Genomic DNA, 26,807 nt, shown 5'->3' on the forward strand with positions numbered 1-26,807 from the left:
GTTCTCATTTGTTTTATTTAGAGCTGGCGGGCAGCGGGGGTAGGAATGATGGGATGATGAAGGGGGCAAGCTGATAAAATGCCTGCCATGGGGAGCTCCTGCAATAAAAGAGAGGCAGGAGTGAGCAGTGCTAGAGACAAAATGCTCAGGAGTCCAAGGTCAAGGAAAGATAACCAAAATTCTGCACACTTGTCATACATTAACAAGCCCAAATTAATTCATGCCCTGAACTTCGATTTGTGAGGATAAGGGATTATTGGATTTGGTAAAGATACAATTTCTTTAAATAAACTATTTAAAAGCCATGGCATAAAAAGTACAATATATTCCATTTCTTTGCTTCCATCTGTTTTCATGTTTAGCATAAAAGTTTGAGCCTTCACCTTGACAAACCAGTCAAACTTCAAGAACAAGTGATGTACCACCTCTATGTATTATAAAAGTATTGACTGGGGAAAAAAAAATAAGAATACCTACCAATAAAGTAGGTATTGGGGCTATATGCAGTGGTGATTCATTCTACAAATGGAAAGAGCTTACATGAAGGGAACAAAACAACTAATGCAAAGCATACAGCAGAGCTTGGGCATCTCTCAAACTCTGGTGAAACTATATGCAATTCCATTTCTGTAAGCAGCACTTGCTAGAAATACACTTCTACCACTCATTGAGGAATGCACAATAACCAACATTAGAGCTGGAAATAAATCATTTTACAAATGCTACTTCTACAATTACCTTTACGTTAACGGCAAGGCTGTCAAGAGAAGAAGCTAGAAGAAAGAGGAAGAGGTGTTTCAGTGACTCATTATTACCATTTACCCCTAAAACTACTGTTACATTTGTTTCACAGCAGCACAGAAATATTACATACAGCTGAATTATTAAAGAATTTAAATGCTCCCTTTTAAGTTACACTGTCAACTTTTACAAGTCCCTTGAGTCACAGTTATCCTATCTATGAGTATTTCTGTCCTCCTGAAGTCAGTGAAGTTATATTATTAATGATAGCACACAGGGACGTGGGAAGGGCAAAGTAGAGTCTAAAGTGAAGCCATAAATTCAGTAATGCTTACATAGCCTGGAAACGAAACGTGTATTGGCCCAGGTGCCCAGAGCCTAATAGAAAGCCGTGTGGCTCTCATAAAATTCATACACTTGGGGCAGCCCAGGTGGCTCAGCGGTTTAGCGCCGCGTTCGGCCCAGGGCATGACCCTGGAGACCCAGGATCAAGTCCCACGTTGGGCTCCCTGCACGGAGCCTGCTTCTCCCTCTGCCTATGCCTGTGCCTCTCTCTCTCTCTCTCTCATGATTAAATAAAATAAAATCTTTTAAAAAAATTTCATACACGCTGCCTCCTCTGACATTCCCCTTATATTTTTTGGCTTACATGGAATCCTACTCATGCAGGAACTCTCGAACATACTTGTCCAAGGTAGACACAAATGTTAAGTGGAGACAATTAAGAGACAAGAACTTAGGAAAACATAATGCAAGAAAAATGCAAATCATTATGATTATCCTAAACAATCATAAGTAAGTAGACCTACTGCCAGAGAGCAGTAAGAATGACTAGGAAATGAAGTACTAAATACACACAGGCAAAATCAAGACTAAATTGGATTTTTCCAAATTCAGGGAAAAAAATGCTTTTTGAATAAGTATTTGCAAGGCTATGCTAAGGCCACTGTGGCCTCCCCCTCTATGCTTGGGGCTTCAGCAGTGACAAGGGGCTCTTCGTGGATTGCCGATTCCCCTGTCACTGGCAGGAAGATAAGAAAAGGGCTTTTTAAAGCCTGGCAATCACTACATCCTCTCGGCATGCACCTGTGTGTCTGTCTGTCTTGTCCCAGAAGCTCTCTTCTCCCCAACTCGCAGCTGAGCAGGGAGCTGGCAATGCTAAGGCCCTTTTCAGCTATAGTCACAAATCTGCCTGTTGCCTAGAAACCCCCTTACTAGTGTTTGGAGCACTCCCTTTCACAGGCGGCTTGGCTTGTCCTAGTTCCCTTGCTTCTCAAAGTGCAGTCCATGGACCAGCCACGTCATCACCTGGAAGCTTGTACGAAAAGAAGGAACCCAGACCCACCCAGCCGTGCTGAATCAGAATCTACAGTTTAACAAGATCCTCAGGTGATTCAAATGCACACTCAAGCTCGAGAAGCACTGCTTTATTCTACCTTTGGCCTGGATGAATGAGCTGACAGGTGACCTAAGCAAAGGTCTGGCTTGGAAGCTACAGAGATTCCAGGGATCTGAGAGCCCAGAGGTGTGAATGTCTTCTCTAAATGTAGAAATGCCAAAAACTGGGAGTGTGACCTGTGCACACTCTATAACCTCCCTGGAGCCTCATTTCTCCACCTGCCAGGATTAAGAAAAGACAGAGGCCAAGACCAATGTGATGTATGAGAGTCTCACCGTAATCCAGCCAGCATTAAGCCCAACGTGTCCTCCCTGGGAAAGGACATTTGCCGTTGCTTGATTTCACAGTAATAGGGAAGACAGTGCTGCTTTTATAGGCTACGTGGGTGATTTTCAATCCAAAGGACTTAAATTAAATGTCAGAGGTGATAAAGCACTTTCTGCTTCAAACCCTGCACTCTGTCCTTAGTTGGCTAATAGTCACCATGATCCAAGAACACTGGCTTGAGTCACCAAAAGAGACGGTGCAGCCCCTTACAAGAATAAGCCTGTAAGCCTAAAATAGGGAACCTATTGTCAGGGACTGCCTAGGTCCAGTTCCACCAAGAGTCAAGAAAGGGCCAGCTGCCATGATCTTCAGAGCTGACGTGGTACATAAGGTCAGTGCCGCCAAAGGATGGATGCATTAACTTGGTGACTCTCAACATATGATCAGTCCAGGGACCTCTCGGTCCAGGAGTCACCAAGAACTTCCAGATCTGCTAGGTCAAGACTGTTCTAATAACACTAAGACACGATTCGCCTTTTCCCATTCTCTCATGACTGTACAATGGCATTTTCCAAAAGCTACATGATGTGTCATGACATCACTGCTCTGAATGGCTAATGGGATGTGTGCTTATGTATTCCTGCATTTTACAAATTTCTCAGCTTTAATTTCTAATATGCTAAATATTAACAGATCTCATCCACATAAACAAAAGCTCTCTGGGGTCCCCAGTAATGTTTAAGAATACAGAAGGGGGCTGACACCTCTACATTTGGGATTCCCTGCCTTCACCTGACAGAGCCTCGCTTCAGGTAGAATTGGCTTCCCTCCTCCCTGACCTGGAATCTTGTAGAGCAAATGTTACACCTCCTGATCTCCACCAATCTCCCACTTTCCCCTCCAGAGAAATGGCGAGCCTCCTCCATTAGCTATCAGTGGTGCCTTTGAGGGAGTTCACACCAGGAAAGGCTGCCCTCTGCTTTTTCAGCCCAACCAGGAAACACTTGCAAAGAGAGCACACCCCTGATGGCACACTCAGAGCACTCTCCTTCAACAGCTAAGGGACCCATGACAAGGACAGCTTCTCATCTGGCTCTGCTCCAGAGGGCCTCCTGCCCCGCAAACTCCACAGCTGAACACGACTGGAGCATTAGGCCTCAAGTTTCCAAAGAAGCTTAGGATGCCCCAGAATGAAAGACGATTTAGGAGGAGGATGCACTTGTTCCCACTGGGGAATGTACAGGGGTAACGAGAAACTTGAATACCTCTTCTCCCTGGAAAAGGCAAGTCTGAAAACTTAAGTTTTCTTCTAGACTTCTGGGACTGATACTCTGAAATATCCTCACCAAACGGCTTGGCACTGTCCACCTGAAAGAAAGGAAAGAAAGAAGATTTGAATCCACCATAGCTTGTGTTACCCTCTCCTCATTACCTGTAATGCCTTCCTCCCTTGCAATGGTGGGTCATGCAGGGAAGAAGAGTTGTGAACAAATTAAATCATCATCTCCATGGATGTTAAAGGTTATCCCAATAAGGGAAGCTTTTTGTCCCTATTTCACCGAGGCTTAAACATGAAGTCATGGGCTAAATGTCAGACACAAATTATACTCTAACCGCAGGTCCAGGATCCTGCCCAGAAAAGAGCAGGTGAAGTTAATTTCAAAATACTTCAAAACAGGACAGTTTCGTGTTCTTAGTGAAGAGTGCTGGCCGAAGTAGGGTCCTCCCTAGAGATAAGGGATTATCACCAGCTGATATTTCAGCTTTCCACCCTCTCTTCCAACCTGAGTGTCTATAACCTTGAAAAAAACAAAGAGTAGCAACTGCCCGATTTTAATAAAGGTGACCTTATTTTCCTGAATGGGACAGCACGATCTGTGAGCAGGTCTGAACACTTGAAATGGGGACTCCTCCAGAATATTTATGACATCAAGTTGCTGAATTTTTTTTATCTCATTTATTTCTGTCCTTTTTTTTTTTTAATTTCAAGAAGGCAAGTTACAATGTTACCCTTCATTCTACTTTCAGAAATACATTGATTAGAATTTAGTCTTTATGACATTAGGCCCCCTAAATTTTAATGCTTCTGGGGCCTCTGGGTGGCTCAGTGGTTGAGCATCTGCCCTTGGCTCAAGTCACGATCTGGGGGTCCTGGGATTGAGTCCTGCTTCAGGCTCCCTGTGGGGAGCCTGTTTCTCCCTCTGCCTATGACTCTGCCTCTCTCTGTGTGTGTCTCTCATGAATAAATAAATAAAAATCTTTAAAATAAATTTTAATGCTTCTATGTAAAGAAACATCACATACTATGAGGAAACCTGGCTAAATAAATAAGTTAATATGTATAAAGCATTTAGAGAAGAGCAGGGTACATAGTAGAGGCTGTACAAGAATTTGTTAAATAAATATCAAGCCAGTTTTATTCCCTAAGAAATCCACCACGATTTTAAGATTATTTAGCCCAAGGGGCCTTAACTACAGCTTATTTCACATAAATTTATCTCAAGTGGAATAAAGCACACTGTCCAATAAATTCGATTCAACAATATTTTTATAAAGCTATGTTTAAAGATTGGTTGTTAGACTTTTGCCATTGTTACCCAGGTCACCACAAGGAAAACAGCTGTTCTGCGGTTTCCAGACAAATAACATCTGTTCTACTACAAACCAGCTCTGCATACTGTCATCCCAATGAACAGCACCTGACTTCAGGGCTGACCAGGCTTCATATCTTACATCTAATGCACAAACATCACCACCAGTGGCTTTAAGCCAAGTTCTCAACTTGACCATAAGAACTCTTAGAGAATAGGTTATTAACCAGAACGTGATACAGGAAATGCTTTCAATGTAATATTAACTATATATATATATATATATAGAGAGAGAGAGAGAGAAACTAGTCTGTATATACAGTATAATTATAACTTTGTAGGGGGAAAAGCCTTATGAATATGTCAAAAGTGAAAGAAAATGCGCTAAATTAAATAAAAATTTTATTTATTTTATTAGGCTGGTGAGCTTATAGGTAATTTTTTAAAATTTTTTTCTATACTTCCCATACTTTCACAGCCAAAAAAATGTAAGGAGGCTAGCTAGTGTGACCCGCTACTTCCTGAGGGCTAAATCTAAGATAACTTTAATTAAGGGCTTTGAGTAGGGCACATCATTGCTTCTTCCTACAGACACATTTGTCCTGCTCTTTAAAGTACAGCCAATGAACAGCAACCTCATTTTAAAAATCTAAGCAGTTCTCTTTAAACCTGATGAAGCTTTCAATTTTGATTGGTATAGAGCATGTGCCAGCCTTTGTTTTGTGTCTTCTACCCCTGTCAGCTCCTGATTCTTCTCAATAAAAAAAAACAGCAGGTTGTCATAGGCAGGCATCACACTCTATTAATAATTTTCAAAAATTAAAAATAGGGATGACTGGCATTTACTGAGCAAGTCCTCTGCATGAGACATCTCCGTATGATTTTCCTGACAGTGACTCTACAAAGCAAATTTCGTCTAATCATAGTTATTATTCAATTTGAATTCCCTCTTTATTTAAAATCACCCATTTGGGGGCACCTGAATGGCTCAGTTAGTTAAGCATCTGCCTCTGGCTCAGGTTATCATCTTGGGGTCCTAGGATCGAACCCCATGTTGGGCTCCCTGCTCAGTAGGCAGCCTGCTTCTCCCTCCCCCTCTGCCCTTACTTGTGCTCACTCTCTCTCTCTGTCAAATAAATAAATAAAATCTTAATAATAATTTTTTTAAATGTCACCCATTTGTTTTTATGGCCCAACCTTCCTATATCCAACCCTCATTCGCACCTTCACCCTCCAGACTCTAAAAAATAATTTTAGGCTCACATGTCTAACTACAAATGGAGGCTTGCTTCCCCCAGAGATTCTGAGGTTATTTCCAGGGTTCTGTTGAGCTGGCTGGTCCTGAGAGATGCCCCTGGTGGAACAGGGAGAAGGTGCACGGGATTGCGTGTTTTGGGGCAGTCTGTTGAAATTATTCTCCTTTGGCTTCATCTTCGCATTATTTAAGGGGAGTTTTGGGCCCTGTGTTGTAGATAAAGGCCTCCTTGACTTATGTCTTTCTTCCTGAAAGTAAATTAAAAAAACAATGTTTTTTTTAAAAATGGAAAACAGAAAGAAAAGAAAAATTCGATCAGAATATAACTGTATTTAATTGGACCTCATTTAACTAAGGAAGAATACTAAACATCTCAGATTTGCAAAACTTGGATTTAACAAAGGGTATTCTCTCCTTAATTTTCCTACAGTTCAGCTTAACATCACTAGTATTTATAACTTGCTAGCATAATATACTTCAACCAGAAACAGAATTATTTGCCTTAGGAGAAAGTTGGAAGGTATCCAATACCCCTCCCTCATCACAAAGAGATGATTGATTGGGGGGAATGAATCTGGCACACACTCCAGTCTGGCAATTTCACAGTAAGAAATTTATTATTAAGAAATGATCATGTATGTGTATAGCTACAAACATTTTTTTAAGATTTTATTTTATTTATTTATTCATGAGAGACACAGAGAGAAAGCAGAGACTTGGCAGAGGGAGCAGCAGGCTCCCCACAGGGAACCTGAAGCAGGACTTGATCCCAGGACCCTGGGATCACGACCTGAGCCAAAGGCAGATGCTCAAACACTGAGCCACCCAGGTGCCTCTAATTATTATTATTATTATTATTATTATTATTATTATTTTTACTAAAAAGAACAGGTTTGTTTTGTTTTCCTGACTGACTCTGACCACAGTATCAACCAAGAGCCCAAAAAAGGAAAGCCATGGGCCAAACCATGGTATATCTATACCACGGCCTACAAGGAAGCCATGAAAAATTGCCTGGCATAAGAATACTTAAGGATCTGAAAAACATGTTCGTGACATATTAAGTGATAAAGAAGGGTACAAAACCACATGCAGTACAGCATGATCTCAATCTTTTAACATTAAAAGAATGTGTGTGTTGGAGGGGGGTACCAAAGAATACACTCAAAAGAAGAGTCATGTTCATCTCTACATACTAAGAATGACAGATTATTTTTATTTTGTCCTGTTTGCTTACCTGTATTTTCCAATTTTCTAAACTAAATACTTTTGTTATAAGAAAAAAACAATAAAAACAATCACTTTAAAAAGCTCACACTGAGGGGCAGCCCCGGTAGCGTAGCGGTTTAGCGCCGCCTGCAGCCCAGGGCCTGATCCTAGAGAATCAGGATCGAGTCCCAGGTCGGGTTCCTTTCATGGAGCCTGCTTCTCCCTCTGCCTGTGTCTCTGCCTCTCTCTCTCTCTCTCTCTCGCTCTGTATCTCTCATGAGTAAATAAAATAAAAATTAAAAAAAAAAAGCTCACACTGGGGAGGTCAGTCCATTAAATGTCTGCCTTCAGCTCAGGTCATGATCTCAGGGTCCTGGGATCAAGCCCCACATTGGGCTCTGCTCCATAGCGAGCCTGGGTCTGCTTCTCTCTCTGCCTCTCCCTCTGTGATCTTCTGGCTCTTTCTCTCAAATAAATAAATAAAATCTTAAAAAAAAAAAAAGAGTTTACACTTAATGGAAGACCTATGGTAAGAGGCCAAAACAAGGTTAAAATGGTGGAGTGGAAGAGAAAGACTGAAAAATCACTGTGCACCCATATCAAACCGGAGAAAAGAGTGAGTAAACAGGGAAAAACTAAAAAGCAGACAATGCAGGGGCACTGGGTGGTATAGACTGTTAAGCATCTGACTCTTGATTTCGGTTCAGGTCATGATCTCAGGGTCGTGAGCCCCATGTCAGGCTCCATGCTCAGCATGGAGGCTGCTTATGGATTCTCTCTCCCTCTTCCTCTGCCCCTCCTGCTCAATCTCTCTCATTCTCTCTCTTTCTCTCTCTCAATCTGAAATAAATAAATAAATCTAAAAAACATTTTTTTAAATAAAAAGTAACCAACGCCTTCCTTGAAATTATTCACTGGCCTCCCATTATATGAGTTATGATGCCCAAATGATTAATGGGCTTGCACCGACTAAGTAACCCTTTGCATTCAGTAACCCTTAACCCAGAGCCTACATTTTCAAGGATTTTCCAAGACACCAGGCAGGATTTGAGATGACAAGCAAAGTATCTGAAGAAGCTTTACAAATTATCTTCATTCATTCTCCATATTGTTCTAGAAAGGATTTTAAATGGTTAAACACTATGTACAATAATGTAAAACAAAAAAAGCAATTGGTGTGATGCGGAAAATTAGGGCTGAACATGATGGTGAAATGTAGGGGGTGCTCAAGGATGCCCCAAGACCCTTCATGATTATTAAAGAGGACCCTCAAGTACAACTCTGAACTGCAACCTCGGCAAAAGAAAGAAGGAACACTATTATTCATAAAATCAAGAGTAAGTCATGAAACAATAAGAAGAAAGCTAACTAACCTACTTATGTCAAACTTATGATTTTAGCTTTTTTTTTTTTTTTTTTTTAAACTTTTTTTTATTTATTTATGATAGTCACAGAGAGAGAGAGAGAGAGGCAGAGACACAGGCAGAGGGAGAAGCAGGCTCCATGCACCGGGAGCCCGACGTGGGACTCGATCCCGGGTCTCCAGGATCGCGCCCTGGGCCAAAGGCAGGCGCCAAACCGCTGCGCCACCCAGGGATCCCCTGATTTTAGCTTTTATATCACCTCTTGCACCAACTATACCATGATGAATACACATCAAACACACACACTCTAATGTAGCTGAACAAGTAGTTTGAATATGGAAATTCAAACCTAGCAATAAATCTCTAGGTTCTATTCATCCAATTGCATCTAAACTTGGTAACCAAGTCTGGGCTGAAATTCTCCAAATCTGTGGAGAAAATTTCTGACAGTTCTATCACTGGCTTCTTGATTATACTTACAGGAAATCTGTTTCTTTGCAGAAACACACGTTCTCTGATGGCTGTCCTTGTAGAAAATTCTATTTTGGGAGCAATGCCCTAAAAATAAAACAGCATAGAAGAAGCAAATAAAATTATTGGAAACAGATTCTTTTCCCATCCCATCTAACTTGAAAGTGTGTTTAGAGCCTCATTACTTTTTTGTGTGGTTTGCATAATCCACACATAGTACCTAAAATATATACCTAACAAATATATATATACAATGGAATATTATTCAGCCTTACAAAAGAAGGAAATCCTGCCATTTGTTATAACACAGAAGAATCTAGAGGACATTATGCTAAATGAAAAAGCTAGACACAGACAAATATGGTGTGTCTTACTTATGTATGGAATCTAAAATAGTCAAACTCATAGAAGCAGAGAGTAGAATGTTGCTTGCCAGGGGCTGGAGGATGGGGGAAATGCAGAGATGTTGGCCAAAGGTACAAAGTTTTGGTGAGTTATACAAGATGACTAAGTTCTGGAGGTCTATCTGATGTACACCAATGTGACTGTAGTTAATAATACTTATACTGTCAACTTGAAAATTTTTAATGGGGTAAATCTTAAGTGTCCTCACCACAAAAAGAAAGAAAAGAAAGAAAAAAGAGAGAGACAGAGGGAGGGAAGGAAGGAAGGCAGAGGAAAAAGGCTAACCGAGTAATAAAAAGTGATGGATAACTTAATTAGCTTGATTGTGGCAATTATTTCACATTGTATATCAAAACATCAAGTTGAGGGACACCTGGGTGGCTCATCGGTTGAGCATCTGCCTTTGGCTCAGGGTATGATTCTGGGGTCCCAGGATTGTGTCCCACATCGGGCTCCCTACAGGGAGCCTCCTTTTCCCTCTGCCTGTGTCTCTGCCTCTCTCTCTCTCTCTGTGTCTCTCATGAATTAATAAATAAATAATATTTTTTTAAAAATCAAGTTGAACATCTTAAATGTATACAATATTTATTGTTGTATATACATCAATAAAGCTGAAAAATAACATATAAACATAATAATATGTAACATGTATTATGTGCCAGGCCCTGACCTAAGTGCTCTGCATATTTGGCCAATCCTATCCTCACAACCACCCCATGAGGTGGATCCTAATAGTATTTCTACTTTGTAGATAAGTAGCTAAGACACAGAAAGTTTAAGTAACCTGTCCTCTAGTGATGGCAGGGCTCGTCACTGAACCCAGGCATTCTGGCTCCCACATCCATGCAGTCACTACTCTATTTAAAACACTGAACCACAGAATTGAGTGAGATCATCTAGGAAGAGGGATAGATAGAGGTTCTCCTTCCCCGCCTACTTGCTTTGAAAAATGTGCTTTGTATCTTATACCAAATATTTATGTTTACCAGATCTATTTCCAAATTTTCCCTTTTGTTTCATTGACTGACACTCCTATTTTTGGTGGGTACCATATTGAATAATACACTTATACACACACAAAAATTACAGTCAGCAATAACAAGGAACAGACTACTGATGCATGCAATCACATGGATGACTCTCAAAGGCATTTTTCTAAGTGAAAGAAGCCAGTCTCAAATGGCTACATACTGGGGTGCCTGGGTGGCTCAGTTGATTAAGTGTCTGCCTTTGGCTCAGGTCATGATCCCGGGGTCCTGGGATTGAGCCCTGCATCGGGCAGCCTGCTCAATGGGGTCTCTGCTTCTGCCCCTGCCTCCAGCTTGTTTTCTCTCTCTCTCACTCTCTCTCTCTCTCAAATAAATAAATCTAAAAAGGTTGCAGACCATATGATTCCATTAATGTGACCTGAAAAAGATAAAACTATAACTACCCTGATGGAGAACAGATGAGTGGGTGGGGTAAGGGGGAGGATGTGCCTACAAAGGGGAAAAGGAGAGAGATCTGTGGCTGATGGAAGAGCTCCATACCCTGATCATGGTGGTGGTTTCACACATTTATACATGTGTTAAAATTCATACAACTGTATATCAAAAAAATCAATTTTACTGTATGGTCATTGAAAAAATGCAATTATCTTTCTAAGGCTTAGAGAGACACAATGCAATTTTCCCAAGGTCACGTGGCTTATAAATGGCAAAACAGGGACAGGACCTGGATCTGATTGAGCTGCAGTGTCTCCAACTGACCTCATCAACTCACCTGCAGCCACCCCCTACCTCCCCACTTCCCCTCCCCAAGCATGATCCTCTGCTCTGCTCTCCCCCAGATACCACCACCTGGCCAGGTAATTCCTTATCCTGGGGGTGCCGCCTTCCCTTTCTTCCTTTCCTGCCCAAGCCCCACCCATCTCTCAGAGTCGACCCTCACCCTATCACCCTCCAGGCTCCCCCAGCACATATTTACTTATATAACACATCACCAGTACTTCCAAGAAGGGTTTGCATCCGCTGAAGCTCTAGAGGGAGGAGACTGATGTGGCTGCATCCATACCACACGCGCCAGGTTTCAGTAGAGGCTCTCATGGGTGAATGCACATAACCCTCACACAACCCGGGCATCACACCATTCTGTCCTCATTTTTACGTGGGAGAAAGCAGGCTTGGAGAGGTTAGTCTGACCAGTGCCATGCAGCTGGGGATTAGTAGAGCCAGGAGTTAGCTGCATATTTCTTCCTTCTTACACACATTCATTCCTATGCATGCATTCATCTGGTCTACAAAACAAGTCCTTACAAGTCCTTACAGGCACACCTATATCTTCAGCTCTTTTTTTTTTTTTTTTTGGCCTTTAGAATGCGGTATGCCTATACAAGCAGTAGACCTGGACTGGTGACTCAAGATTCTGGGCTTGCAAACACACGAACCCAGTTGGTGCACAGCAGATAATCCAGGGGAGGATTTGACAAACAGTGCACAATGACGGGACCAGTGCAGCCTCACCTTCAGTTAGGAAAGAGACTGCCCACACGAAGAGGAGGGTGGGTGGGTTCCAAGGTCCACAGCACTACTGGTGGAATCACGAGACCTTGCATGTGTACCAAACCTCAGGTTCCCCCGTGGCCTAGCTGCCTGAGCCTGAACAAGTCAGATGTGAGCCACAGAATTGTGCCATTGTCTCATCACCTTGTGGGGAGGCAGTGTTAACCCTTGAATGACAGTATGATAAACGATAACCGCTCACATCGTGTACTTGACTACATACCAGGTAGGATGTTAAACATTCCAGGTAGCTTTAACCCTCACAAGGACCCTATGGGGGGAGTACTATTACCAGTCCATTTTACAGCTGAGGAAACTAAGGCATAAAGAGACTATGTAATTCACCCAAAGTCACAGTCACTGAGAGACAAAATGGGGACCGAGTCCAGATAAGCCTCCACACATGACCTCTGCACATGTGACTGCCTTTCCAGCCTTCAAAGTCCTGCTGTACTTTGCCTGGAGAAGAGGAGGAGGAAGAGGAGGGTGCCCTCCCAGCAAGGAATTCACACTCCGTAACACATTCTTGTTCCCCTCCATAAATCTCCTCCTTAAATAAAATCTTAAAAAAAAAAAAAAATGGTGCGGGGGGGCACCTGGGTGGTTCAGTGGTTGAGCCTTTGGCTCAGGGCGTGATCCTGGGGTCCTGGGATCAAGTCCCACATAGGGCTCCCCACAGGGAGCCTGCTTCTCCCTCTGCCTGTGTCCCTGCCTCTCTCTGTGTGTCTCTCATGAATAAATAAAATCTTAAAAAAATAATAACTCTCCTCCTGATAGTGGTTTACAAACACTAAGAAGGAATGTACTCCCTTTTCCACAGCAGTACTGATTTTAGTATAATAGCTCAGAACTGAAATTTGCAGGCTTTCTCTTGTCCAGTTTCCTTAGCAACAGGACGAGGGTGATGATGGTTAGGTCAACAAATGAATTTAACAGTGGAATTTTTCAGGCAGCCCCGGTGGCTCAGCGGTTTAGCGCCGCCTAATTCTTGGGGCACCTGGCTGGCTCAGTAAGTAAAGCATGTGACTCTCAGTCTCGGGGTTGTCAGTTCAAGCCCTATGTTGGGCCTAAAGCTCAGTTTTTTAAAAAATTTAAATTTAAATTTAAAAAGACAAAACAAAAAAAAAATTCTTGACCTTGGCAAGAAAGGCGGGGAGAAAAAGCTGTTAAAGTATCAAGTGAGGGATCCCTGGGTGGCGCAGCGGTTTGGCGCCTGCCTTTGGCCCAGGGCGTGATCCTGGAGACCCAGAATCGAGTCCCACATCAGGCTCCCGGTGCATGGAGCCTGCTTCTCCCTCTGCCTGTGTCTCTGCCTCTCTCTCTCACTGTGTGCCTATCATAAATAAAAAAAATAATAATAAAGTATCAAGTGAAATAAAATGAAATACAGAAATATAAAGAAAAAGTCACATTTTAGTGGAAGAAATAAATCTAATTCTTTTTTTTTTAATTTTTATTTATTTATGATAGTCACAGAGAGAGAGAGAGAGGCAGAGACACAGGCAGAGGGAGAAGCAGGCTCCATGCACCAGAAGCCCGATGTGGGATTCGATCCCGGGTCTCCAGGATCGCGCCCTGGGCCAAAGGCAGGCGCCAAACCGCTGTGCCACCCAGGGATCCCTAAATCTAATTCTTAATGACTTAATAACTTAAGAGAAAATAAATGAAGTGAATGATTTGCCTGCCTGGCACACATGATCCACACTCACATTCTATGATATTAATAGAGACAAAGTGGACACTGGGTTGAAATAAACATGAGCAAAGCAGTCTCTCACAGTGACCAAGGGTGCAAACTTGGAAGTCCTACAGGCCAGCATGAGAATCCCTGTTCCATCACTGACCAGCTCTGTGGCTTTAAGCACATTTCTTAAACTCTCTCTACCAGCTTCTACATCCATAAAACAAGCTAAAGAACAGCAGTCACATTGCAAGGTGAAGAAGGCTTGAACAAGATAATTCATGTATGAAACTCAGCACAGTATCTGGCATCAAGGGAGCATGCAACGAATATCAGCTATCATTAAAACTGTGGAAATTGGTTTTATTTTGCTTTCTAGAACATTGGAGAGATGTTGAGCTCTTCTACCTCTTTAAAAGTTGTTCAGAGTTTCATTAACTTCATTGATACTTTACCTGTAATGTGGGAGGATCCTTCTGCAATTGTAAAGCCCTTTCTCTAAGGATCGCTTGTGTTTACGAATAACTGTAAATACAACTTCCTATATGTTCTTCTTCCTATTTATGCGCATAAAGTTAAACAGAGTTGACATTTGGGAAAAGACAAGAACATGTGTTTCTCCTTTTCTTGATACTCAGCTGGATACCAGCCAGTGTTTGCAGATGGCTTTTACTCAATACAAACTCAGGCAAACCAAAGTTAATATAAAGAGTATCCCCCACATGATTCTCACTAGTTTTATCCTTCCAGCTTCTGAAGAGCAATATACCAATAACTCAAAATAATAAAGGCAAGCATTCTTATGAGTACCATGGATATAAGTGACAAAGAATATCTCCAAGGGGAAAAAAAAAAAGGTGTTGGTGATATTCAACAAACCCTCTAAGATTATAGAGGGTTTTTAAGTTATGGTCATTAGCAATTCTGATGAGCACAGCTTTGGATGAATGTTTGCTGTCTGAAGTATTTGAACTAGAAGCTCTGTCATCATAAACATCACAGAATCAAGGGTCCTGTGCGTGACATATTCTGCACAGTCCTCTCAGCAAAATGGGAGGCTGTAATATTTTATTAAATCATAACAGTAGCGATTCATGGGGGAGTAACAGGAAAGGTGAGTATTAAATAGGCTTTTTTTTTAAGATTCTATTTATTTATTCATGAGAGACACAGAGAGAGAGGCAGAGGGAGAAGCAGGCTCCCTACGGGGAGCCCAATGTGAGATTCGATCCCAGGACCCCAAAGGCAGATGCTCAACCACTGAGCTACCCAGGCGCCCCTAAATAGGCTTTGTAAATTCATAAATCTGTGCCCCTCCAACAGAGGCCATCCAAGTAACATAAAGCTCAGGAAAACTGCCAGAGCTCTTGTGGAGCTGGAAACCATTACAGATATCTTCCAAACGAATATAGGTACGTGACAGTGTGAATAAAGCAATGATTTGGCATGACCAGGTGAAGACCTCCCCCACCTCTCCTATCAGTGGTGGGAATAATTTGGTATTTCAAATGGGGCATCTAAATGGGGCCACCAAACAGAAAAACAGAAAAACAAACCTCTTCTAACTGAGATGAGGTAAAAACTGGCCCCAGGGAAAGCTCTCTCACAAATAAAATGTCCAGGTCCCAAGAACCTCTCCCAACAGAAGTTGAGGCAGGCACGAATCACTTACTGGAAAACCTGCAAATGTCTTCATGAGCACCTCCCTGCACATCCCAGGGAGCGAAGGCGTCAGCTTGGGTTCGGGAAAAAGAAAGTCCCGTGTGTTGTCTTCATAGCAAGCCAGTTCTTCCCACACTGGAAGGGAAGGAGAAAAGTCAGAAGTTGATTTGCATTTTCAAAATAATCCACACTCGAACAAAATAAAAGCTTAGACAGGTGACAGCAGAGATGGCACTCAGATAAAAATAGACGTTTTGATCAAAGCACCTGTTATTCAAGAGGTGGAGTACAAGGGATTTCTACTACTGTTTATCTCATAGATGATTGTTTTTAAAGATTTTATTTATTTGGCAGAGTGAGAGAGACAGCATAAGAGGAAGGGGCAAGGGACAAGGAGAAGCAAGCTCCTCGCTGAGCAGGGAGCCCGATGTGAGACTCAATCCCAGGACCCCAGGATCATGACCTGAGCTGAAGGCAGACACTCAGCCACTGAGCCACCCAGGGACCCCTCATGGATAATTTTTAAAAGCCTTCCCAAGTCATAACCGAGAGAGAAAAAAGTAAAGGATTTCTCCACAAAACAAAGAGAAAAATCTCTTTTCATCCATCTGACTGTCCATCCATCAATACTTCCACCTATCTTTTCCTTCAGCAATGGTCTCTAAGGACATGCCTTGAGCCAGGCCCTAGGGGTAGAATAGGACAAGGCAGACAATGCACCATTCATGCAGAGCTGACACGGTAGACTGGAGGGCAACGTGTCCTCTGATGCAGGGATACCAACATCCCCATGGCCCACCGAAGCTGTGATTCTATGCAGGGCTGGTACCAGCCTCCCATGGTACGCATTTCCAAACTGTATGGGGACATTACATGGGCAGGAGCCAAAGGTGCAAGTATGTCCCTCAGTGCTCAAGACGCCCCTGCACTACATTCTAATGTCCTAACATTCTATAACGTATATAATTGCAACATAATTATAAAACGAGAAGCCATTTGATAATTGGTTGAGCCTAGAACCTACGATCACCAATTAACACAAAGCACTTTCTTTGCATGATCTTAAAATACAGTGTATTTTCAGGAATGCAGCTACCACATAAATCACAGAACAACTGTACCTGCCTGTGTTCTGATCTGTACCAAGACCCTACTGGCATTTTGAAAATCATGCCACATCTAAATACTTCCTTATGCTCAACTTCCTTATGCTATACCTATCATTTTATTTAAAACAACAATAAAACATCTTATTTTTATTTCTCCTTTGTTACAGCTGACATATACTGTTTGCAGTGATGTGTGTAAGCTGGTTTTATTAACTATGAATATTACTTCCATATGGCAAAAGGGATGCTACAAAACACTGACTACCAAAAGAAGGTCTTGGGTCTATGAGGCATGAGTCACAGAGTCAAAGGGAGAAGAAGCAGCCAGCGGAGCCCTCCCTGTCTACACAGCAGGTGCTACACAGAGGTGCACACCGAGAGTGGCCCCTGCACAGAGTTCCACCCAAGATGAAACCGTAGTCAAAGAGGTAGGTTTATGGTTTGGTGACTGCCATTCTATGTGGAGAAGAATTCTGATGAGGGTGTATTTCTGGTGCACCAACGGTAGGAAACACCTGACATTATCAGATACAACAGATGAATTTCTTCCTACTTATTCCACTCCATAGTGTTTGGGTTCTATAAGGATCAAAGTGCTAAAAGAACACATTCTCTCTTTCTCATCACTACATCGTGTCTTTCCTCTCATCTCATCTCAGACCTGCTCCAGCTACAGGACTGAGGATGTCCTTCCCTCCTCCACCACATACTTACAACAACATGCCATGCTGTTCCTTCCAGAATGCCCTTTCTTCCTTCCTATTCCAGTTGATATCCCATTCATCTTTCCAGTTTCTCCTTAGATGTCTCCCTATGTCACCAAGATAACAGGTCCAACACAGAACTCTTGAATTGTTCCCACAAATAAGCTCTCCCTTATTCCTCCCATCAGAAAAACCAGTACCACATGCTTGAGCCAAAAATCTAGGCTTTATCCTTTTTTTTTTTTAAAGATTTATTTATTTATTTATGATAGACACAGAGGAGAGAGAGAGAGAGGCAGAGGGAGAAGCAGGCTCCATGCCGGGAGCCCGACGTGGGATCGATCCCGGGGCTCCAGGATCGTGCCCTGGGCCAAAGGCAGGCACCAAACCGCTGAGCCACCCAGGGATCCCTAGGCTTTATCCTTGATTCCACTCTTTTGCTCCTCATAGTAACCCATTAGCTAGTTCTGTTGACTCCATCTCCAAAATTAATCCAAAATCTGTGTCCTCTCCCCACGTTCACAGGCACTGGTCCCAGCCCCGTCACCTCTCTCCCAGAGCACTGCCACTGCGTCTAAGCTGGCCTCCCTGCTTTCATTCTTCCTGCACACACACCTATCCCCCACACTGTGATGTTATAAATACACCAGATTGTGCCTTTCATCTCCTTAAAACTTCCAACGGGCTATCATGCTAGAATAAATAAATATCATTCTATCATGCTAGAATAAAACCTAAGCATCTTACCCTGGCCTTTAGGATTCCATGTAATTGGGCCTACTTGCATCTCCCTCCTACCTGATCTGTTAACACTCTCCTCCTGGATCACTCGCGGTCCTCCTTGCTCCCCTTCCTGCTACTCTTCAAACACACCCAGCTCACCTCTACCTTAGACGTTTGCCCCATGTTGTCCCTGTAATGTTCCTTCCCCGAGTCTCTGTGTGGCTGGCCGCCTCCTACCAAATATGGGCCTCGGCTGAAATGTGTCGTCTCTTCAGAAGGGTGGCACCCCAACAACCTAAAGGAGCCTGGAACTCCCCACCCCATCACCCTACTTAACTTTCTACCCAACATGCACCACTAACCGGGACTGTCATTCGGACATGGATTTTTGACCCGCTCCTGTCAATGCTCGGTGAAAGCAGTGACTGCTCCGTTGCGTACTGTATCCCGGGCAGGGCGGTCCCCAGAGGGCTGTGGTGTGAGTGCAGGGCACAGGCCGCACGGGGCCCAGGGAGGCCGCCTCGCCTGGAGACGGGCCATTCTGCCAGCGTCTCTCATATGCCCCTTGAGATGTTGCTAAAGACGGATACTGTAAAGATTTTTGGGTTTATTTAGTGGAAGAAGGGGCAGAGGGAGAGGGAGAGAAACAGTCCCCCTGCCGAGCACAGAGCCAGACGCAGGCTCAACGTGGGGCTCGAGCCCAGGACCCCAAGACCACGACCCGAGCCGAAACCAAGAATCGGGAGCTCAACCGACAGAGCCACCCAGGTGCCCTCAAAGATGGACATTTTAAAACTGCACTTCAGTGGCAATCAGGAGAGAGGCGTGGTGCAGCATCCTGCAGTTGCCACCAGGCAGATGATGTGGGATAACTTACGGCCCTGCCTACATCAGGTGCTCCAGTAGCATCAGTTACTCTCTTTGAGACTCAGTGTCCACCACCATAAGAGAAGGGAGACATGAATATGTTTTTGTACCTCGTCAGTATTCTTTGTTCTTTATGCTATTATCGCCTGTTGACACTGGGGGTGGGTGGACTCGGAATCTCTTGCAATAGTAACGAGAAAAATCCTCTGTTTATTCATTTCTCAATCACTTCTTTTCAATTTTTTCTTTTTTCTTCTTCTTTTTTTTTAAGATTTTATTTATTTACTCATGAGAAACAGAGAGAGATTGAGAGAGAGAGAAAGAGAAGCAGGCTCCATGCAGGGAGCCTGACATGGGACTCGATCCTGGGCCTCGAGATCACGCCCTGGGCAGAAGGTAGCGCTAAACCGTTGAGCCACCCAGGCTGCCTCCTTTCAATTTTTTCAATCCCTTTTCATTCATATGTTCAAGAAATACACATTGAGGGGCGCCTCAGTCGGTTGAGTGTCTGCCTTCACTTTAGTTCATGATCTTAGGGTCCTGGGATCAAGCCCCTCGTCAGGCTCCCTGCTCAGTGGGGAGCCTGCTTCTCCCCCTGCTTCTCTCCCTGCTCATGCTCTCTCTTTCACTAGCTCTATCTCAAATAAATAAATAAAATATATTTTTAAAATAAAATAAATAAAATCTTAAAAAAAAAAAAACAACAAGTAAAGAAATACACCTTGAGAACCTTCTGTGTGCTAGGAGTTCTAGACACAGAATGTATTCTAGGGAATACAACAGGTACAATTCCTGCCCTCCTGGAGCTTACAGTCCACAAGTGGTAAACAATTATATGAATAAATCTACAATGTACATTGATGATAAAGAGGAAGGTGGAGAGGCGGTGGGAAGGTGGGTGCAGCTCTAAGATCCATCTTCTGCTTCATCCCAGCCTCATTTTCATCAGTACTCCTTTGACAGTGCTCCCTGTGATAGGCATGACCTCCCACCCCTGCTGGCCAGAGAGACTTCCTCCACTCAGAGATCTCACAGGTGCAACCAGAAAATGGGCAGGGATGTGACAATCTCCTCACCCATCACTAGCAATGAAATACAGCTTTCTACTGAGGCCTATACTGCCACTGTTAAGAACTGTTTCCAGGGGTTCAGACGGAGCTGGTTCAAATCCCTGCCCCACCATTTACCAGCTATGTGACCAGGAGCAAATTACATAAATAATCTAGTTTCAGCTTCCTCTTCAGGAAAACATAAAAGTCATAATAGTACTTATCCCTTGGGGCTACTGTTGAGGGCACATGGCATATGTAAGGTACAGAGCATGTGCCATTATCAGGACTGCTCCATGACACCAACCCAGCAGAAGTCCCAGCACCACCTGCTCCTGGAAATCCTGTGTTTTCAATCACATGTTCCGATGAAAGCAAACACCTGAATGCATGGTATGATGCTCTCCACACTGGGCCTGTCCTTTTTCCTTTCACAGGCTTTTGGCCAGCTCTTGTCGCTGCATCCAACATGTCAACTACTAAATCAGTATTCATGTATTTAGCAAGAATTAAAATAAAAATAAAAGTCAGAGAACTGGAGGCATGCTCATCTACTATCTTTGGAATCACAGGGATAAAGAAATTAAAACTGGAGAAGAGAAATAAAAGGCTGATGTTTTTCAATTCTATCTCTCTGCTTTGGTCACATTATAGAGTCCAAACTGCCACCTAGTGTAAAAATGTCAGCATGCCTAGGGGATGCTATGGCAAGAGCCTTGGTTATAAATAATAAACATAAACATAGGCTGAGCAGTTCTCATACGGCAAGTGAAATGTCTGAGAGAAATCAGTGTTCTGGGATGCCTGGGTGGCTCAGTGGTTGAGCATCTGCCTTCGGCTCAGGTCGTGATTATGGGGTCCTGGGATCAAGTCCTGCATCGGGCTCCCTGCAGGAGTCTGCTTCTCCTTCTGCCTATGTCTCTACCTCTCTCTGTGTGTCTCTCATGAATAAATAAATAAAATATCTAAAAAGAAAAAAAAAGAATATCTAACACTTACAGAGCATATCAGAATTGACAGCTTGCTTCCCATGATAGAGTCTCATCCAATGCCTTCTTTACAGATAAGAAAACTGGCTCTGTGAATAGATGACACTTATGATGCCACATGGCAAAGTAGGAATTCAAAATCTTATTATCTGAGGCAAGAGTTCTTTCACTGCTGATGCCTAGTAAACGCCACTACAAAGTATAAAACCAACTCTGATCGAAGGAACAGGTGCTCCCCAAAATACCATTTTACAGCTGGACTGAACATGGATGACTTCTCCCCAAGGAGAGGTTTTTATCAGATATCAGTAAAAAGAGAATGCTAAGCTCCCAAACAGGATTACACTGCTGCCCCCCTGTGTCCATTCGCTTTTTCCCATCTTTGTAAACAGGAACCAGAGGAGTTTCCACCACTTCTAAGCCAAATCATTAGACAACTTCAAATCTAAAGTACTTATATCATTAACATAATGGTCATAATATGTCTTTTGACTCTAGGTGTGTTTGAAAGCAATGTGAATAAACATCCAACAATAAAATAATATCTACAGCAAAACGAAAAGTTAAGGACTTCAGCCAAGTGAAGGATTAGTTCCTGTAAACCTAACTGTGGCCCATGTGACCCTACATGAGACAAATCATTCTTGTTTAATTATCTAGTATCAAGAACCAGCAGAGCAAGATGGCTCACCATCACCATCCTGCCTGGTACCACTAGTGTGATACCAGCAACACAGTGTGGGGCATGTTCTGAGTACACCCTCAATAAATATACGTTGGAGGGATGCCTGGGTGGCTCAGGGCGTGATCCCAGGTCTGGGTAGTCCTGCATCAGGCTCCTGCAGGGAACCTGCTTCTTCCTCTGCCTGTATCTCTGCCTCTCTGTGTGTGTGTCTCTCATGGATAAATAAAATCTTTTTTTTTAAGATTTCTTTTAAATTTATTCATAGAGATGCAGAGAGAGAGAGAGGCAGAGAAACAGGCAGAGGGAGAAGCAGGCTCCATGCATAGAGCCTGATGTGGGACTCCATCCAGGGTCTCCAGGATCACGCCCTGGGCTGCAGCGGCGCTAAACCGCTGCACCACCGGGGCTGCCCAAATAAATAAAATCTTAAAAAAAAAAAAGACAAAATAACAATGATATATCATGGGGGAAGCAAAAAAAGAGAAGAAAGTATATGTAACACTACTATGTAGAAATTCTGTATCTAGGTGTTCTGTCCACAGAGATATCAGGAAACATGTTCACCAAATTATAAAGATTTTCTCATCATTTGGGGATGCTTTTTGCAACAAGTAAAAACCGTAAAGCTATTTTCATTTTGGGAAGAGAAAAGGAAAAACCTATAACAGCAAAGATCAGAAAAGAATTAGACATGTTTCTGAGTTTTAAATATTCTGTCTCTCTCTCTCTCTCTCTCTCTCACACACACACACACACACACGAGTAAAAATCACCAGGAAACTAGCCAAATTGACATTCAAGACACATACAGAAAAAAAAGACACACGCAAAGCAAAGGCACCACAGAAAAGTTTCCTCCTAAAGTCCCATGATTCTAGCAATAACTTTTTCTGTAAAAGGCCAGATAGTAAGTACTTTAGGCTTTGCCAACCATATGGTCATAACTACTCAATTCCAGCATAAACAAAAGCAGCCAAAGATAATATTTAAACAAATGAGTATGGCTGTGTTCCAATAAAACTTTATGGACACTGAAATCTGAATTTTATATAATTTTCACATCACAAAATACTCATGTTTTAAATTTTTTTTCCAACCATTCAAAACTGCAAGCACTGAAGAGAGTTTGGCAGTTCCTTAAAAAGTTAAACACAGAGGTGCACTTGGGTGGCTCAGTCAGTGAAGTGTCCGACTCTAGATTTCAGCTCAGGTCATGACCTCAGAGTCATGAGATCAAGCCCCACGTCTCAGCATGGAATCTCCTTGTCCTTCTCCCTCCCCCTGCTTATGTGTGCTCGCTCGGTCTCTCTCTCTCTCAAATAAATTAATTAAAAATTTTTTTAGAAGTTAAACACGCAAGTACCATATGATACAAAAATTCTACTCATAGGCATAAACTCAAGAGAACTGAAAACGTACTCGCACAACAACTTGTACATGAATGTTGATAGCAGTTATTCATAATATTCCAAAAGTGAAAATAACCCAAATGTCCATTAACCAACAAATGGATAAACAAATGGTATATCCATATAAAAGCATATTATGCAGCAATAAAAAGGAATGAAGTAATAATGATACTTGCCACAATGTGGATGAAAATATGCAAAGTAAAGAGGCCAGAAACAAAAGGCCACACACTGTCTGATTCCATTTACATTAAATGTCTGGAACAGGTCCTTCAACAGAGAATGTAGATCAGTAGTGGCCAGGGCTTTGGGAGAAGGGAATGGTAGGGACTACTAATGACTACACGTTTCTTTTTGGGATAATAAAAATGTTCTGGAATAAGATAGTGGTGACAGTTGCATAACTTTGTAAAGATAGTAAAACAACTGAATTGTACACTTGACCACAGTGAAGTGCACGAATTAAACAGATAGGATATGAATTTCAATTTTTTTAAATGTAGAAATTTAGTTCATGAGTCCTACAAAACAAACTGCAGGTGGTATGTGGCCTGGGGCCTATATTTTGCCAACCCTGCTCTAGCATCTAATACAAAAGATAGCTTTGGGTTTTAGACACACACATGCTCCATAAATGAGAACAAAGCCAAAGGCAACAACTTGAAAGAAACTGAACCAAGATTTTATTATTTGATGATAATTAGATAAAGATATGAAAAAATGGAAAGTCAACTGCCTGTTTAAGTTATATTTACTGCCACCAAACCCATAAAGTTACTTTTCTGGAAATGAATAGGATTCAACAGACCAGTATGGGGGAAAAATAAAGTGTTCTAGAAAGCACAACTTGTAAATATCAATCTCACTCTGTCATGCCAAAGTCCTTTCAAAATAAAATAAGCTAATTTAGAAATGCATTTACTGCTACATTACCTGGAGATACTAGCTGTATTAATTCAAACCTGGTTAGGAAGCCTAAAAGGGAAAAAATGAGATTTTAATACCTTAGAAAATTGCTGGAGTTATTCAGTAATTGCTAAGTTCAAGACTACCATAACATCCCATTTAAAATAATAATAATAATAATAATAATAATAAGTGCCATACCAACAATAATTTAGGTATTTCAAAAGCCAGTCATTCAAGGGCATGCAGTGAGAGTAACTGAGTCTAGAAACAGCATTTTATACCCTGACAAGTATTGATGAAATGGATGCAATATCTTCTCTCCTAAAAAGGTATTCATAAGTCAATGACATAATAATCAACTTCTCATTTCAAAAATTCAAAATATGGGCAGCCCAGGTGGCTCAGCGATTTGGTGCCTGCCTTCGGCCCAGGGCGTGATTCTGGAGTCCCGGAATCGAGTCCCACGTCAGGCTGCCTGCGTGGAGCCTGCTTCTCCCTCTGCCTGTGTTTCTGCCGCTCTCTCTCTCTCTCTATCTGTGTGTGTGTCTCTCATGAATAAATAAATAAAACCTTTAAAAAATAAATAAAAATAAATAAATAATTCAAAATATGACTGTTGTCCATTAACCTAGACTAGGTATAGTGCTTAAAACAGTATGTCTTCTGATTAATTAAGACATAAAATATGCATTTTTTATACTTCCTGAGTCCAAAATGCATTTACAAATAGTGAGCTCATGTACAAAATCTATAAGGACAAGAATAAAATTCAAATCTTAAAGTAATTCAAACATATATGGTATAACAATCAAAAATCAATAGAGATAATTCCAACAAAATATTAGAAATTAAAACATTATAAAATAGACAATAATGTTGACAATTAAAGACACTTATTGTTACTAATACTGTATGATATATTTGAAACTTGCTATGAGAGTAGATTTTTTTTAATTCATGAAAGACACATATACAAGAAAAGTAAAATTGTTTCTTTGTTGGCTTATGCATGTATGAGGATAAAATTTTAAGTGCCAAAAAACGTAACAGCTAAGACAGCTTGTAATTTTAGGTTTTCGAAGCAGTAAGAAGGAATATATATCTCTGCCAACCATCACTCCAATGGTAATGTTAAGCACTTCATTTGTCTCAAACTCTAAATTCCTTACATTCAATTAATTCTCACCACATCCCATGTTCATGGATTGGAAGATTTAATATTATTCAGATGGAAATACTCCCCAAGTTGATATACAGGTTCAGTGCAACACCTATCAACATCCTAGCTGGCTTCTTTGCAGAACTGACATGCTGATCCTATAATTCACATGGAAAGCCAAGGAAATCCAAATAGCAAAACTGTCTTGGAAAGAAGAACTAAGGTGGAGGATTCACATTTCCTGATTTCAAAACTTACTTACAAAGCTACAGTAATGAAAATTGTGTGGAACTGGCATAATGATAGATATATGAATCAAGAGAATAGAATTGAGAGTCCAAAAAAAACCTTCCTTATGTACACTCAATTGACTTTCAACAAACGTGCCAAGACTATTCAATGGGGGTCACATACTCTTATCAACAAATGGTACCAGGACAACTGGATATCCAGACCCAAAAGAATGAAGTTGGACCCCTACTTCATGTTATTTACAAAAATCAACTTAATATGTGTCATAGACCTAAACATAGAAGTTAAAACTATAGGGATGCCTGGGTGGCTCAGCAGTTTGACGCCTGCCTACGGCCCAGGGTGTGATCCTGGAGTCCTGGGATTGAGTCCCACATGGGGCTCCCAGCATGGAGCCTGCTTCTCCTTCTGCCTGTGTCTCTGCCTCTCTCTCTGTGTCTCTCATGAATAAATAAAATCTTAAAAAAAAAAGTTAAAACTATAAAACTCTTAGAAGAAAACAGACATAAATCTCTGTGACTTGAATTAGGTAATGCTTTCTTAGTTATGACATCAAAAAGTGCAAATAACAAAAGAAAAAAACAGATAAAATACAATTCACTGAAATTTTAAAATTTTATGTTTCAAAGAACACCATCAAGAAAGTGAAAAGAGGGGATCCCTGCGTGGCTCAGCAGTTTAGCGCCTGCCTTCAGCCCAGGGCATGATTCTGGAGTCCCAGGATCGAGTCCCACATTGGGCTCCCTGCATGGAGCCTGCTTCTCTCTCTGCCTCTCTCTCTCTGTCTCTCATGAATAAATAAATAAAATCTTTTTTAAAAAGTGAAAATATAATCCAAAGAATGGAAGAAAATATTGATCTACCATACATCTGACATGGGACTTATACACAAAGAACTCAATACATTACAAGTTCACTATATATTACAACTCAATAATAAAATACCAAATAATCCAAATAAAATATAAACAAAAGCTCTGAAAACACATTTCTCCAAATAAGATCTACAAACAGTTAAGAAGCACATGAAAAAAATGCTCAACACCATCAAACTACAATGAGATTTCACTTCAAACCCACAAAGATGGCTACCAATCAAAAGGACAGGTAATAATAAGTGTTGGTGAGGATGTTGAGAAATGGAACCCTCACATGGTTCTGGTAGAATGTAAAATGATTATATGATTATAGATTATGAACCCAGCTGCTTTAGTAAAGTTTCTCCAGAGAGTAAGAAGAATTACCATATGACCCAGCACTTCCATTCCTAAGTTTATACCCAAGAGAAATAAAAACATATGTCCACAAAAACACTTGTACACAGATATTCATAGCAACATTTTTCATCATAGCCCAAACGTGAAGAC

At 41.7% G+C, this 26,807-nt stretch overlaps 1 protein-coding gene across 5 annotated transcripts in view; it reads right to left on the reverse strand.

The window, feature by feature from the left end:
• SPATA6L (spermatogenesis associated 6 like) overlaps positions 1-26,807 on the reverse strand; it is a 40,693-nt gene that overhangs the window by 9,516 nt on the left and 4,370 nt on the right. For 2 of the 5 annotated variants that reach the window (XR_008662622.1, XM_055311890.1), the window contains exons 3-8: positions 24,054-24,095; positions 15,596-15,720; positions 9,307-9,384; positions 6,262-6,501; positions 3,673-3,775; positions 739-773 (exon numbers count right to left, since the gene is read on the reverse strand). Coding sequence is in view for 4 of the 5 variants with exons in the window: in XM_055311890.1 (XP_055167865.1) it covers positions 739-773; positions 3,673-3,775; positions 6,262-6,501; positions 9,307-9,384; positions 15,596-15,720; positions 24,054-24,095 (623 nt within the window). In the remaining variant the exon portion in view is untranslated. The remainder of the gene's footprint in view (positions 1-738; positions 774-3,672; positions 3,776-6,261; positions 6,502-9,306; positions 9,385-15,595; positions 15,721-24,053; positions 24,096-26,807) is intronic. The other 3 variants (XM_055311891.1, XM_055311887.1, XM_055311888.1) reach the window with 2 other exon arrangements.

Source organism: Nyctereutes procyonoides, unplaced genomic scaffold (assembly GCF_905146905.1).
Source record: "Nyctereutes procyonoides isolate TBG_1078 unplaced genomic scaffold, NYPRO_anot_genome, whole genome shotgun sequence".
Taxonomy (NCBI): domain Eukaryota; kingdom Metazoa; phylum Chordata; class Mammalia; order Carnivora; family Canidae; genus Nyctereutes; species Nyctereutes procyonoides.